The 14,474-nt window shown below is 39.6% G+C and overlaps 2 protein-coding genes across 8 annotated transcripts in view; one reads left to right on the top strand and one right to left on the bottom strand.

Annotated features, from left to right (window-relative positions):
* The window catches only part of LOC145356554 (BUB3-interacting and GLEBS motif-containing protein ZNF207-like), a 35,233-nt gene extending 30,024 nt beyond the window's left edge, over nt 1-5,209 (top strand). For 5 of the 7 annotated variants that reach the window (XM_080209325.1, XM_080209323.1, XM_080209324.1 and 2 more), the window contains one exon: nt 1,066-5,209. The gene's annotated coding sequence lies outside the window, so the exon portion shown is untranslated. The remainder of the gene's footprint in view (nt 1-1,065) is intronic. The other 2 variants (XM_080209321.1, XM_080209320.1) reach the window with 2 other exon arrangements.
* Nucleotides 5,210-10,272: 5,063 nt separating this feature from the next.
* Nucleotides 10,273-14,474, bottom strand: part of adap2 (ArfGAP with dual PH domains 2) — a 36,483-nt gene continuing 32,281 nt past the window's right edge. Inside the window, exons 10-11 of the mRNA XM_080209326.1 lie at nt 12,088-12,316; nt 10,273-11,463 (exon numbers count right to left, since the gene is read on the bottom strand). Coding sequence (XP_080065452.1) covers nt 11,432-11,463; nt 12,088-12,316 — 261 coding nt within the window. The 3' untranslated portion in view covers nt 10,273-11,431. The remainder of the gene's footprint in view (nt 11,464-12,087; nt 12,317-14,474) is intronic.

The raw sequence follows: 14,474 nt of genomic DNA, 5'->3' as shown, positions 1-14,474 counted from the left end.
AGACCACTAAATTTGAATCAATTGTGTGAATGTGTTTTGCGGAAGGAAGCTTGGTAGTGCCTCTTTCCAATAAGCATGCATCATTTTATCTTTGAGATTAATGAAAAGAGCCCAGTGTGTGAATAGATGGCAATGTTGAGCTTTGAAACCATTGGTCTAATTGCAATGGTAAATTTCTGACAAAAATACAATTTCTGTATGTAAATTTCGAAACTCTATTTCTCCCACTCCTTTCCAAGAACAGTCAACTGATCAAGGAGGAGAAAAGGAGTTGTGAAAATAATTAGACTAATTTGCTAAATCTGGGCAGGGGATTGGAATTGATGTGTGACTCCTTCAATTGGTTGCGAATGAAATGCAAAGGAGAATTCTAGTTCTATATGTTTTGCAGCTTTGAGCGTGTGGATATTTTCTTTTTAATGCTCCATTAGCAACACAGGACAAACAAATAGACACACTACACTTCTTATCCTGTTATTAATTGCAGAATTTTACTTTTGAGGAAATAGTGTGTCCAGCGTTGGAGAAAGTGTATAAAAGGGAGAAATCAATTTTATTGTATAGCTTCAGGATATAAACACATTGAGATTGGGGTAAAATGTCCTCACCCTTAAATAAGGAATCTCTTAGCCTATTTAAAGTACGTCGCAAACTGGGATTTACAGGATTCAGTTAATTAATTTAGTGCTCTAACTGATCCTGATTCTGGTATTTTCTACTTTACATTTTGGGCAGTTGACAATATTTAAATTCACTCGATAGTTTAGTTCCAGATTATTAATCACATTTATCTTTCCATTTTGAGTGTTTTCCACTTGGCACTTTTAACCGTTGGTTTAAAGCCAGTGGTAAAACAGACCAGAATTTGGTGCGACCATGTTAATGTTTGTACTAAATTAGCGCTGAATGGAAAACGTAACCCTCTAATTTGCAATGTTGCAAACTGGTTTTATTTATGGATGATTTCCATTCAGATGATTGGGTTCTCAAATGTTCAGCATATTTTAATATGGAAGTTCCCTGCACCCGAAACTGAGATTTTCTTCAACATAATTTTTGTTTCAGTTAACTATAACAGCAGCGTTCCGTCACTTGCTTTTTAACGTGTAGGAAAGGAAATGCCAAGGGCTCTGGCAGTACAGGTTAGTTTAATCTGTAAGTATCTGTTGTCTCTAAACAGTGTGAATATTAGTGGTGGAAGTTTTCCTTCAAAAAAAGCACATTCAGAACTAATGTCTATAACAGCTTTTAAAAAAGAACGAGTTTCTAGTGATCGACAGTAAAACCTTTATTAAGTGATCTTCGCACACGGCTGCAGAAATTATTTTTTCTGCTACATTACTTAATTTAGTAAGAATGGGAAAAGAACGGAAAATTTTGTGGTTGAATGTTAACCTTTGGCCATTTGACCTGCAGTTATGATTGCCTTCTAAATTGATACCACCTATTATTGCTAAAGGATCATAGCAAACAGTAACTAAAATTTGCATGGCTCTTCAGAAGACTTGATAGGTAATTTTTTTTTATTCATTCATGGGGCATGGGTATTGCTAGATGCCCAGCATTTCTTGCCCATCCCTTCCTCTTGGAGGGCAGTTGAGAGTCAACCCCATTGCTGTGTCACATGTAAGGTAAGGACAGCAAATTTCTTTCCCTAAAGAACATTAGTAAACTAGATGAGTTTTTTTAACAATCGATAATGGTTTCATGGTCATCGGTAGAAACTTAATTCCAAATTTTTTATTGAATTCAAATTCCATCATCTGTCATGGCAGGATTTTAACGCAGGTCCCCTGGAACATTAGCTGAGCTTCTGGATTAATAGTTTAGTGATAATGCCACTAGGCCATTGCATCCCCATAAATGCACTGAGTAGAGCATTGAACCACAGTGCAGAAACTCCCCAGGTTGCGCACTGGTCTGCTGAACTTGTTGACCTTGCTTGGGGTTCCTAAGGCCCAAAGAAGAAATGTGAATGAGGTTCTTAGCTCTGATTATGGAGGAAGTCTTTCTGTGAGGTCTTCAGATGTGAACAGGAATCTGGTTTGAATGCAATTCCTTCCACACCCAAATAGTCAGCAAATGACCGTTGTCTAACCTTGCAGCAAGAGGAATGGCTACTGGCACCCAAGAAACTGTAACCTGCGAGTGTTGGTGCCTTCCTGGAAAGAGGAGTGAAACAGAAGAGACTGAGACAAAATAAAATATTTTCCAATTTTTTTTTGTTGAACTTTTCTTTGCTGCCTCACCATCTGCTCCCCCCCTCCCCCTCCCCTACACAAAGCACAGACCAATCTACTTTATATCAGAATGAGGAAAGCACTTTCCACCGGGTCTCTTTTGCTCTCAATTTTTAGTTTTGGAACCATGTTGTACTAATGGAGGTGATGTCAAGAAATCCTCCAATAGGGACATTGATGTTGTGAACTTTATAGTGAAACAAACTGGAGCACTTGCACATAAAAATGTTACTATTTGAGTATCAGAAACGCCAGCTTTTATTATACACAGTCACTGGCAGTAACTAAAGCAAGTAGTAGTTGTAATTATCCAAGAATTGTTTTATAAATGCCCTCACAGCAGTACGATTTTAAATTAGTGCTTTAAACAATTCAGCCAGATTTCTTTGCAGTTTTAAAATTTTTAGCAACCTTCTATGTTGGAGAGGGGCTTCCATAACTTTGGCGAAGGGCATTAATGTTGTAGAATATGATGTGTTACATTTGAAATGCATTTTTTTTTAGCAGAGTACTAAGTCATTAAGCTATAAAATGTTTGAAAATGGAGACAGTGTCTTGTGGTTTTTTACATAAATTTTCCTTCTAAGGCCTTTTGATTGTAAATGTTCTTGTCTTACTCAGTGTGGTGCATTCACACACAAGTGGGCTGAGAGGATTCAGGTTAATTAACATTTGGCTAATTAGTCTATAGACTTTTTTGTTGAAGTGCAACATTTAATACAGGTTTTACTGTCGGCTGAATAGAAGTGTACTGATCACGTCCAGGTGACACAATCTGCATCTGTTTTTATAACTAACTTTGATCTTATCAAGAAACGTACTGATTGCCAATCAATTTTGCTAAATTGTAGGGTTTTTTGGTTTGAAGATCTCTGTATACCCAGAGTTGAAATGGGTGTGCTGCCCAACACCTCCATGCCACAATGTCAAACTTAAATCAAAGTTGTGTTATGGAACCATTTCATGTTTGGGTGTAACACGTGCAATTTGATTTTCTTTCCTCTAATCTTGCTAGGAACATCCTTTCTGACTTATCAATGTACCTCTTTTATTGATATCTGAATTATTGTGACAAGTGGGGGGGGTGAGGCGGAAGAATCCAAGCACCGTTGAATTCACATGCCCCTGAAGAAAAGTCGTTCCTAATGGAGAGCCGATGCCTCATGAGTCCATTTAGCAAATGAGTTGAAAAGATATCTTCAATCAATGAATTTCTTCAAAGGTCAGATCAGCGTTTGCATTTATCCAAGCTAGTGCGTTTTCCTCATTAACGTGATATATACTAGAGTAACTTTCAGAAAATGGACAAATTTATTGCAAGAAAGCGGGCTCTTTTGTCTAGTTATGTGTTTTCTCTCCATTTCACTGGTCTGCTCAGATGGTTTACCAGAAATGTGATCAAAACAAATCCCAAGTTGTGTACATGGTGTCTCTTCACTGGGTTTGGTTGGTGCTAACGTTTGGCTGCCTTAATGTGCTGTTTGAAGCTTCTACGTCACTTCACTTTGCTTTGAGGTTGTAGCCCAGCAGTAATTGCAAAAGGACCAAACCATTTGCAGCCCTTCATTCTAGCCAACAGCAGACTTGTTTCATCATTTAACTCGAGGTCTCTGTTTTGCAGCTTCCCCACTTGAAGGAGCTGAGATTAGGTACCGTTTTCTTGTCTGTTCTTGCTCTACAGTAAGTACAGGCAAAGAAATTATGTTGGGAAGTAAAGGTAGCTCTGTTTATGTGAAAATAAAAAAGCCTGCTGGTTTTGGAGGTGCATGTTTTTCCTGACGGTGGAGAAGTGATAGGCCCTTGCTTGGCAAGTGCTCATGGTGATTTAAACAAAATCAGATGACACTGGAAGTTAACATGCACACCGTCCCATCACTGCAATGTATCGGAATATTCAGACTGGCCTTCAATTCGGAAATGGTGAGTAACACTACTGTGGACTGTTGGTTGTAATTACTTGATAACCAAATGCATTTCATTTATAGATTTTTTTTTTCTAACTTGTATGATGAGCATTTGAAGATGGCCCCTTTGAGAATAGTGATACCTATAGTACATCTGTCATTTGGCTGTACAGAAGAAAATGTTTGCTTTAGGTGAGCAGAATTATAAGAGCTAATGAAATACCTGATGTAAGGACACTTGATATTAATGCATGGTGTCCAAGGTCATGTGGCCTATAGCTGCATACCATTGAGATTTGGCATTCATATATAATATTTAAAACAAAATTTCCATTCATTTTCACACTCCCTCAGTTGTTGTTGAAATAGATCCTGAATCTTCTGGTTTGGAATTTTTCCACCAGTGAGGCATGTCACTAGGTAAGGAACATTTCTTTTCAAACCTCAAGACTCTTGAAATTCAAACAGGACAAATCAACATATGAACTAAGTGCCAATAAATTACTTGGGACGAGGGCCAGATTGCCAGGGCTTGGGACCTTCATGTGACCCACAGGCTGCAGTTTGGAAACCCCTGTTAAGGAGCTTGTCCAACCTCTGCATTTGAATAATTTCCTCAAAAGTCTTCAGATTTTAGGTTGAATATGTCTGTCGACAGTTTTCTGTTTACATAATTATACAGTCAGTCAGCTGGATGCAAGATCATTGCCAGCATCAAGGTTTACAGAGAAATTATCTGCTGCTTCTCTTTTTCAGTTAATCGTTGTTCAAAGCTTAAGGTTTGGAAAGTATTTCTTATTTGAAATAAAAGTTGTTGATTTTTGTCTGGTGTTTTTGTTGCAATGATTTTTTTTTCTAGACTGAGTTGTTCTTAATTAAACTGGAATTCAAACTTCTGGAACAGATTACATAGCATATTTTTCTAAAGCCCTCCACTCTGTCCCAATCAAAACCACAACTTTGAGTACTGTGGTAAATTTGTCATTTGTAACAATAATTGCAACCATAAACATTGTATTTACCCATCTTAATTTTAAATAAATTTTACAGTTGATCTTTTTCTCATTGCTGTTCAGCCTTATTGCTGTGAAAGATCTTAACCTTTAAGTGGCATCGATTCTTTTATATATTTGTGTATACTTTGATCTCTCATGGCATTGCACACAAGTGGTTGGCGGCAACTGTAATCTTCCAGAAGTGGAAGTGGACACAGATTTAAGGTGCAGGGAAGCAAGTACAGAGAAGATGTTAGGGGTAAGTTTTTCACTGAGGGTGGTGAGTGAATGGAATCAGCTGCCGTCGGTGGTGGTGGAGGCGAACTCGCTGGGGTCTTTTAAAAGACTTCTGGATGAGTATATGGGATCTAATGGGATTGGGGGTTATAGATAGGTATAGAAGTGATCGGCGCAACTAGTGGGCCAAAGGGCCTGTTTGTGCTGTAGTGTTCTATGTTCTAAGTGGTATTAAAGGTGGTGTACTATTTAAGCTGGGCATGCTGTGAATTCTTGTGCAACATTTTGTTTTCCAAGCAGCCTATATTGACATCCTATAATTGTACCTTCATAACTAATGAAAGTGCTGCAGCATGTTCAGTAGTACGCAGATGTAAATTTTATGGCAAGTTTGCACATGTATAAAATTTATAATTATTGGGCATTATGTAGATCGTAGATATAGCTGAAGTTATTCGTCCCATCATGCCTATTCCGATGCTTTGGAAGAATTATCCAGCTAATCCAGCATACCTGATCTTTGCCCATAGCCATTTTTTTTTTCCTTTTCAGGTATATATCCAGTTCCTTTTTGAAAGTTGATATTGAATTTGCCTCCACTCTTAAGCATTGCATTTGAGATCACACCTTGCTACATTAAAACAAATCCTCATGCCATGTCTAGTTCTTTATGCCATTCACTTTAAACCTGTCTTCTATGGTTACAAATCCTTCTACTGAAAACTGTCTTTATTTGCACATCTCAATTCTCCTCTTGACATTTTATGCTCAAGAACAAAACTGCCCCAACCAGCATCTCCAGCCTCTGTACATAACCTGAAATCTCTGGTAAATACATGTTGGGTGTAATATTTTTACATGCAATATTAACGTGTTAGGTTGAAAGGATTTCAATTTCTGTAGTAATCCTCTCAGGAACTTTCAACAATCTCTCATGTTGAATAAGTATTTGAGCTCAGTGCTTAAAATCACTTTACAGTTGGGTTGAAGGGCCTATTTCAGTGCTATAGTCTAGACTATCGTTCTTTGGTAACTTTATTGACTTGTTTAAAAACAATTTCTAACCATATTTGATTATTTTTCTTGACTCAAGCACTTTTAATTAGTTCTTGATTGTCCCAGGAAAGAATCTTGAGATAAAAGAAAATGAACATTTGGAGTCTTACAAAAGCTATATCAAACTGATGGAAAAATTAGGTCAGTGTGCAATGAGTACCCCTGTCCTGCAGTACAGCCACATCTACTCGATTTGAGATCTAGCAGCCAGGACAGACAAAATAAACCTACACGACTATTGCCTGACTTGGTTGAAATCTGAACTTGATTTTTTTAATACAAATTTAAAAATGGCCCGTCTCCTTTTTTTTAAAATAAATTGGATGTGCTATTTTGCTGAATTACGTCTCTGAACTTGAGGTCACAAAGAGTCAAATGAGATTATTCCATATTTAACAATCAGCTTGAAACCCAGGGGATTTCCAAAGACTGAAGAGTGATTCAATGAAAAGTATAGAGGAAGCAAAATTCTTATGCATTCAGGAGAATTCTAGTAAGCCAGTCATCAACAAGCCCAACAAAAGACTGGCAGTCCTGGAATTAATTTTAGGGGATGAACGTGTATTGGACAAGCATTTTGATAAGTCAGTTCAGTATAATTATGGAAAAGGAGAAAGATCAGAAGTAAAATAATTCTTAATTGGAGCCAGACTAATTTTACTACATAAGCTAAGGTGCAATTTACCAAAGTTGGACTGAAAGTAGCTGTGTTAAAGAACATCAGTGGAAGGCATTAAGAGGAAGAGATAGCGAGAAATAAAATAAATGCATTCCCATAATGGACAAGGGTTGGATTCTCATTTAGAGCTCCTGGGATGTCAAGGCACTTACAGGTAAAAGGTGAGAAAGAAAGCTTATTGATACTGGAGGAGGCATGAGATTTTAAAAGGAAATTAGGATTTTTCTTATAAAATTAGAGAAGGCCTCAAGATTTAAATATATAAGGAGCAAATGGATAACAAAGGAAAAAGGGCCCATGAAAGACCAAAAGGGAAATGGAAGATGTGAGCATGGTTTTAATACTCATCTTCACAAAAGAGGCAGACATTGAAATATTGAATGGGAGAAACATCGAGGAAATATGAGGTTTAGCATTTGCTATCACCAGGCATGGAAGAAATGTACCTAGGGCTGTAAGAGAATCAAGGGAGATACTGTGACATTGTTTTATGATTTTTTTTGCCTGCAAGGAAGATGCCAGAGAACTGCAGGATTGATACCATATGACCACTTCAAAGGGGAACATGGGTTAGACTGAGTAGTTCCAGGCCTGCTGACCTAACCTCTGGGGAAATTATAAACCAAAAGAATTAAAGGACAGTATTCTGAAGGTGCAGATTAATTGCAGTTTGGTTAAGGTCGTAGGATCTCTACAGTGCAGAATGCGGCCATTTGGTACCAACTCTTGCAACAGCATCTTACCTGAGCCCCAGACTTGCAATGCAATGTGTTCACCCCACTAATTTACACCCATCTTGGGATATTATACAATTTAGCATAGCCTATCCACCTAATCAGGTGGATTCTAACGCAGCACAAGTTTAAGACCCCAAAATATCTCTCTGTTTCAGTGGAAGCTCAGACATCTGTAACACAAGGTCAACTAGATACCATGGGAAAGGACTGCTGTGGAAACCAGTATCCAAAGGAATGAGCAGGGCCACATGATAGTCCAGCAATCTGCCCTCCAGATGATCAAGAGATGTGATAGGGGATGTGAAATCATGAGGGGTCTGGACACAGTAGATGGCAGACAACACAATTTAAAGTGTTTGGCAAAAGAAGGAATGGTGACTAAGGAAAAAATGTTTTTAGTCCCTCGAGTCGTTTGGATCTGGAATATATTGCCTGTGTGCTGGAAGCAGATTTGATGGAGACCTTCAAGAGATGAATAATTAACTTAAGAAAAGTTTGTGGGCTCAGGAAAGGTAGAATGGGACTAAAAAAATTGCTTATGCAAAGAGCCAGGACAAACTCAATGGGCTGAATTGCGTCCTGTGCAGAAAACCTACAGAAATAGCCTTACAGTCAAAATCACCCATCGATGTTTTTCCTTCCTGCCACTGAGCATACTTTGGATCCACTCTTGGATCCCATGGACTTATCTGACAACCTACCATGTAAGTGCTGGTCAAGTCTTGTTTAAATCCATGCAGACATTAAATGTACTAGACTCCATTGATAATTCCTTTAAACTTCTTGTAGGGTGGTTATTATTGCCTCACAGCGCCAGGGACCCGGGGTCAATTCTGGTGTCAGTTCACTGTGTGCAGTTTGCACATTCATCCCATGTTTGCGCTGGTTTCCTCCCACAGTCCAAAGTTGTGGGAGGACTCCTAATATTAGATTTCAGAAAATGTGTGTCACTGAAATATATACACCAACATCATGCTGAACAGAGTATATAAAAACTGCATTCATCATGGACCTGAATGTATGGATTTCATTTTTGATGAGACTTTGTAGAAGTGAACAGCTGAGACATCTTCCATGAAATTGCATCATAGTTGGATCTGCAAATATGTTTTTGCAATTGGCCACCACTTCTGCATTGGAAAGGATGGACACTCCAGTTTTGTACAAGACCCTATGCCAAATTGGTGCCATGCTCTTCCACCTTCATCTGGCAGGTCTGCCAAGCATTTAATTGTGCATACCCATCTGCCTGTTCTGTTTCCCATTCATCTGACTTCTCTGCAGCAGGACTTGTGCGATCTTACCTTTTTAATTTGATACCTGCACTACAGTTGTCCCTTGCTTGGTTGTAGGCCAATCCTGGCTGGTATCTCACTGTGTGCTGATCCTGCCTTAAAATAATGTGCACTATAACATGAGTGAATGATATGGTTTCCTCTTCCACTTTTTGTTCTTCTGACAATGCCTGGTCAGGCTGCAATCCTTTGGGTATTTGAAAGAAAAACACAATGATTCTGATTTGCAACATGATATTAAGTGAAGTTAGACTACCTTTCCGTGGATAGGTTTATGGATGGAAAGGGTTTGGTTTAGGTTAGAGGGTCATTTTTTAACTGGTCGGCGCAACATCGTGGGCCGAAGGGCCTGTTCTGCGCTGTAATGTTCTATGTTCTACGTTCTACAATGATAGAGTTGAGGTGAGGGGCAGGAGACAAAGTAAATGATGTATGTTTCCACTATCTGAAACTTGTAAATCTGAAGCAAATGTGTGACTCAGTACTAGACCCCTTACCTTCTGTGGTGCATTATCAGTGATCTAGATTTAAACGTAGGGACGTGATTGAGCAATTTGCGGATGGTGCTATTAATTGGTCAATTTCGTTGTGAGGAAGAAAGCTGCAGGCAAGAAATGTATCAAAAATAGGTGAGCAGAAAAGGATTAGATGGAATTTAATCTAGAGAAATATGAAACCATGCGTTTTGCAAGGGAAGATGAGGCAAGGAGTACACAATAAATGGGAGGATATTGAGCCACAGACCCTGAGGTAGCAGATCAGATAAATAATGTCGAGAAGTAGGTGAATGGGGTGTAATATTGGCCGGGCCCTGAAATATTAAAGTACAGAGATTATGCTGGAACTGAATAAAATACCACAACTACATTACTGCTTAAGTTCTGCTCATTGCATTACAGAAGGGATGTGACCACCAAGAGGGTACGGAAGATTTGAGAGTGTTGGCACGACTACAAACAGTTATGGTAGTGTACGAGGAAAGATTAGATTGGCTGGGGATGTTTATCCTACAGAATAGAGTGAGAAGAAATTTAATTGAGGTTTATAAAATCTGTTAGGTGATTTGACAATTTCAGAAATTATTGGGTTCATCATTAGATTTAGAAAGAATGCTGGGCACAGCTTGCCTCACTCCAGCGCCATCTTGGAAAATCATTGGTGCCATTCAGCTCGCACAAGCTGTTCTTTTACATTTACAGCAGCACATTCAAAATGGTTGCTATAATAGTTGCAATATTTGTATCACTAATGTTTATTTCTCAGCTGCAAACTTGATCTCAGTGTCGTGGAATGTACCCAGTTCCTCCTTGCAATATCTTGATGGAAACCCGTTTTCCATTTGCTGTTCACCCTGTTAAATTGCAGGAAAACCTGACAGTCGCCCTCACGTTCATCCATGGGAACTGAAAGCAAAAACTCTTTTCATAATGGAATTTGGAATTCACGGGTGGAAAAAAATCAGCTCGTGTTTAGCAAGTTGGAATGAGCGAGATGCAGTAATTTTCATTTGTGTTCACTCTTGTACACCATGTTAAAAATATTAAATGCAGTTTGTGGAGAAAGTTGTTTGTCCTGGGTGAGCTTTGATACCAAATTTTGGCAGACTATTTAACTGTGCAAGGCATCACTGAACGTTCCTGGTTATTCTGGTTCAGCATCACTGAGGGCAGTGCTCCTGCCACTGGGAAGCTGAATTTTTTTTCAAATAAATAACTTATAAGTAAAACACTGTCATTTAATCCATGATCTCAGGGGTTCCTGTTAAATAAAGGATCACAATCTGAGCGAAACTAACAAAATACACATCAATGTGACTGAGCTATCACCATATTGTCTTAAACCAGGAGTTCCATCACTTTCTGAAATAATCGCAGCTGCCTCTTGGGCTTTGCCTTCAGCTTGGCTGCATTCCAAATCCAGTGGTACAGAAAGAAATGGTTTTGAGAAAATTCTTCAAAGTGTTGTCGATCCGGTCCCTGCTCTCCAGGGTGTACAGTCCCAATGCTGCTTTGCTCACGTAACAACTGTTCACAACTCAATTGTAGCAGGTAATAGAAGCACCCCTATGGTGGAGTCACTGGGCTGCTGATGGTGAAGTTGAATCAATGAGTAGCTCTGCTGTCCAAGCCCAGAGATTAGCAGACACCCTGTGGCATTCAGTGTGCAGGTGGCCATATACTCTTCCGGGTGAAGAACTGTCATCCAAAAGAAGAGTGTGTCACTCATGTATTGCAGAATATCTTCTGTGTGCAATGCCCCATTATGAGTCTGGCCATCTTAAGTTATCATCACCTTTGCTTCCGCCTTAATGAAGCCTCAACTGGAAAAATAAAGAGAGATTTGGTAAAATTACACACAGAGGAACTAGTTTGATTATTTTTACGCTGCTTTACTGAATCTTGTTTTTCAGTGCCATGTTTTCATTCTGCCGTGCATCATCCTTTGAAGGAAGAGCAGTTTTATAGAATAAGAAATGTTAACAGTGTTGGGCAATCTTGATGATTCAGTGAGTTATGTCAGCTGTTCAGTAACTCAGATCTACGGGGGGAGGGTGGGCCCAGGCTCAGTCTCATTTTGTTCTGAGGAAGATAGGACAGTAATAAGGGGCATTACAGTCTGTCCTCAAGCCACAGGACACAACACTTCACTGGACTGTGCATTGTACTTCAGCTGGTCGAAGTACAATGATCAACATAATTGAATATTTTCCAATACTGTCCATCTGCAATCATAAATGAAGAAAGGCATATAGAATCATTTACAGTACAGAAGCAGCCCATTTGGCTCTTCAGACTATGGATAAGCTCAATAATAGTCAATTTTAGCCATGGCTCCCTTGAGCTAACTCAACACAGACCAGTCACTGGGAGAGCTCAAAATGACATTTTTCAACCAGGTGATTCCTTGTTGAACCTCCCAGGATTGCAGGTATGTTCCTTCTTACCTGTGTAATCCTGGATGGACATCGGTTTGAAAATCACTTCTTTGAAAGCTCCAATCCATTCCTTGAGGTCCTTCTCATCCTGACAGGTAAACACAAACTTCCTCTCTGGTGTCTCGATTGTTATCCCCAATCTCCACTTGTTGCCTTTCAGGCCGGGTGGTAAGCCCTCTGTCACGTTATATCCATGTTCCGAATGCCCAATGAACACCTCCCCTTGTGCATAAGCATCCTGAAAAAAAGAATCTGTTTTATGATGTCCCAAAGCTTTTGACAGCCAATTAAATACTCGTTTAAGAGCAGATCATCTGAGGAAATGCAGCTGCTAATTAGTGAATGACCTGATTTCCCCCACACCACAATGTAATAATGATAATCTTAGTGAGTTTTGACAAAGTGTTGTTGACCTGAAATATTAATGGCACATCAGGTGGCAGCGGTTAGCACTGCTACCTCACAGCACCAGAGACCTGGGTTCAATTCCCAGCTTGAGTTACTGTCAGTGTGGAGCTTGCACATTCTCACTGTGTGCGTTTTGTCCAGGTGCTCGGTTTCCTCCAACAGTCCGAACGATGTGCTGGTTAGGTGCATTGGCCATGCTAAATTCTCCCTCAGTGTACCTGAACAGGCGCCAGAGTGTGGTGATTAAAGGATTTTCACAGTAACTTCATTGCAGTGTTAACATAAGCGTCCTTGTGACACTAATAAATCAACTTAATCCTATTCACAGATGCTTTTTTTTTCAGATTTTCTGCAATGCTTTTATGTACTGTTTGTAGTAATGATGGTTGAGGGATAAATACGGGCCCAGGACACAGGAAAAATTTCCCTGCTCTTTGATGCATTGTCATGGGATTTTTTATGACCACTAGAGAGGGTAGTCACGATCTCAGTTTTATACCTCATCTGAAAGATAGCATCTCCAACAGCGTAGCATTCTGTCAGTACTGCACTGGCAGCACCAGCTTGGTTTTTAGAACTCAATACCCAGGAATAGGGCTTGAACCCACAACTTCCTGACTCCAAGCTGACTGATCTCTCGCAGCCACTACAGCACATCTATCCTCTGATAAATCTACAAAGGAAGAAAATGGAACAATGGTTCCCCCTTCCAATGACTCTGACTAAAATCCGTGACACAACCAATGGGTCTTAGGTTCAAGGGCGTGGCCATTTTTAATCAAACATGCCTGATGGAGAAATTGAAGCTATCAAGTTGTCCACAAATGGAGAAAAAAATTGTGATCGAATTGCATTAGTTTGTTATCAGGTGACTTGTTGGATAAAACTAGGTCCTTGACTTGAATATTCAGCAAGTCAGGCAGCATCTGTGGAAGAGAAACAGTTAACATTCCAGCTTGATAATAGGTTTCAAGCAAGATGGGGAGCAAAAGGGATTCGTTATGGGACATGTGATTAAACAAAAGATGGCTCTAAAGGAGAGCTAAATGGAAGTTGAACCACAAACAATTGCTAGTGACCAAAACAAAACCCAAAAAAATGCCCAGGAAAATTAAAAGCATAGAAATGGGGGTCGAGGCTATGATCTGAAATTGTTGCATTCTGTGCTGAATCCAGACGCAGTGAGGTGCTTAATTGAAAGATTCCTCAAAATTCCATTGAACTTCTTGAAAACAGTCTTGGAGGAGTAAGAATGGAAATGGGGCTGAGTTAAAATGACAAGCAATTGGTTCTTTTTCCCTCTTCCCCCCCAGTGTCAGTAAATTTAGCAACCATACCTTCTGTCTCTTCACCCAAGTCATTTGTATGAATTGTAAAAAGTTGATCCCTGTGGCATATATTCATCACATCTTGCATTCCAAAACAAAAATTTATTGCTTTTCTCTTCCTGTCAATTAACCAATCTTCTATCCATGCCAGTATGTTACTTCCTATACTATGAGCTTTTATTTCCTGCAACAACCTTTGATGTGATGTAAAAAGGGAAATGATGATGGGGATGACGGACCAGGGTGTCACACAGGAAACAGTCCCTTTGGAATGCTGAGGAAGATGCATTTGGTGTTGGCACTGGAATTCAAGGGAAAGGCGGAGGATAATCTGTTGAATAAAGAGGCTGGCAGGTTGGAAGATGAGGACAAGAGAATCTTAGAATGATTCTGGGAGAGTTGGAAGGGGTGAGAACACAAGTCCAGGAACTGGAATGGACACAATCTGGGGCCCCATCAACCACAGTGTGAGGGAATCCTCAGTTGAGAAAGTAAGACATATAATAGTATGGAAGGTTGCATCATCAGAGTTGATTCAGCAAAGGCAGGAACTGGGAGAATGAATGAAGTCCTTAGAAGAAGCAGGGTATGAGGAAATATAGTCAAGATATCTGTGGGAGTCAGTGAATTTGTAGTGGGAAGTGGTTGGTAGCCTCTCCC

The sequence above is a fragment of the Carcharhinus amblyrhynchos genome, chromosome 21 (genome assembly GCF_965287045.1).
Source record: "Carcharhinus amblyrhynchos chromosome 21, sCarAmb.v2.hapA, whole genome shotgun sequence".
Taxonomy (NCBI): domain Eukaryota; kingdom Metazoa; phylum Chordata; class Chondrichthyes; order Carcharhiniformes; family Carcharhinidae; genus Carcharhinus; species Carcharhinus amblyrhynchos.
This window is presented reverse-complemented; position numbering and strand designations above follow the sequence as displayed.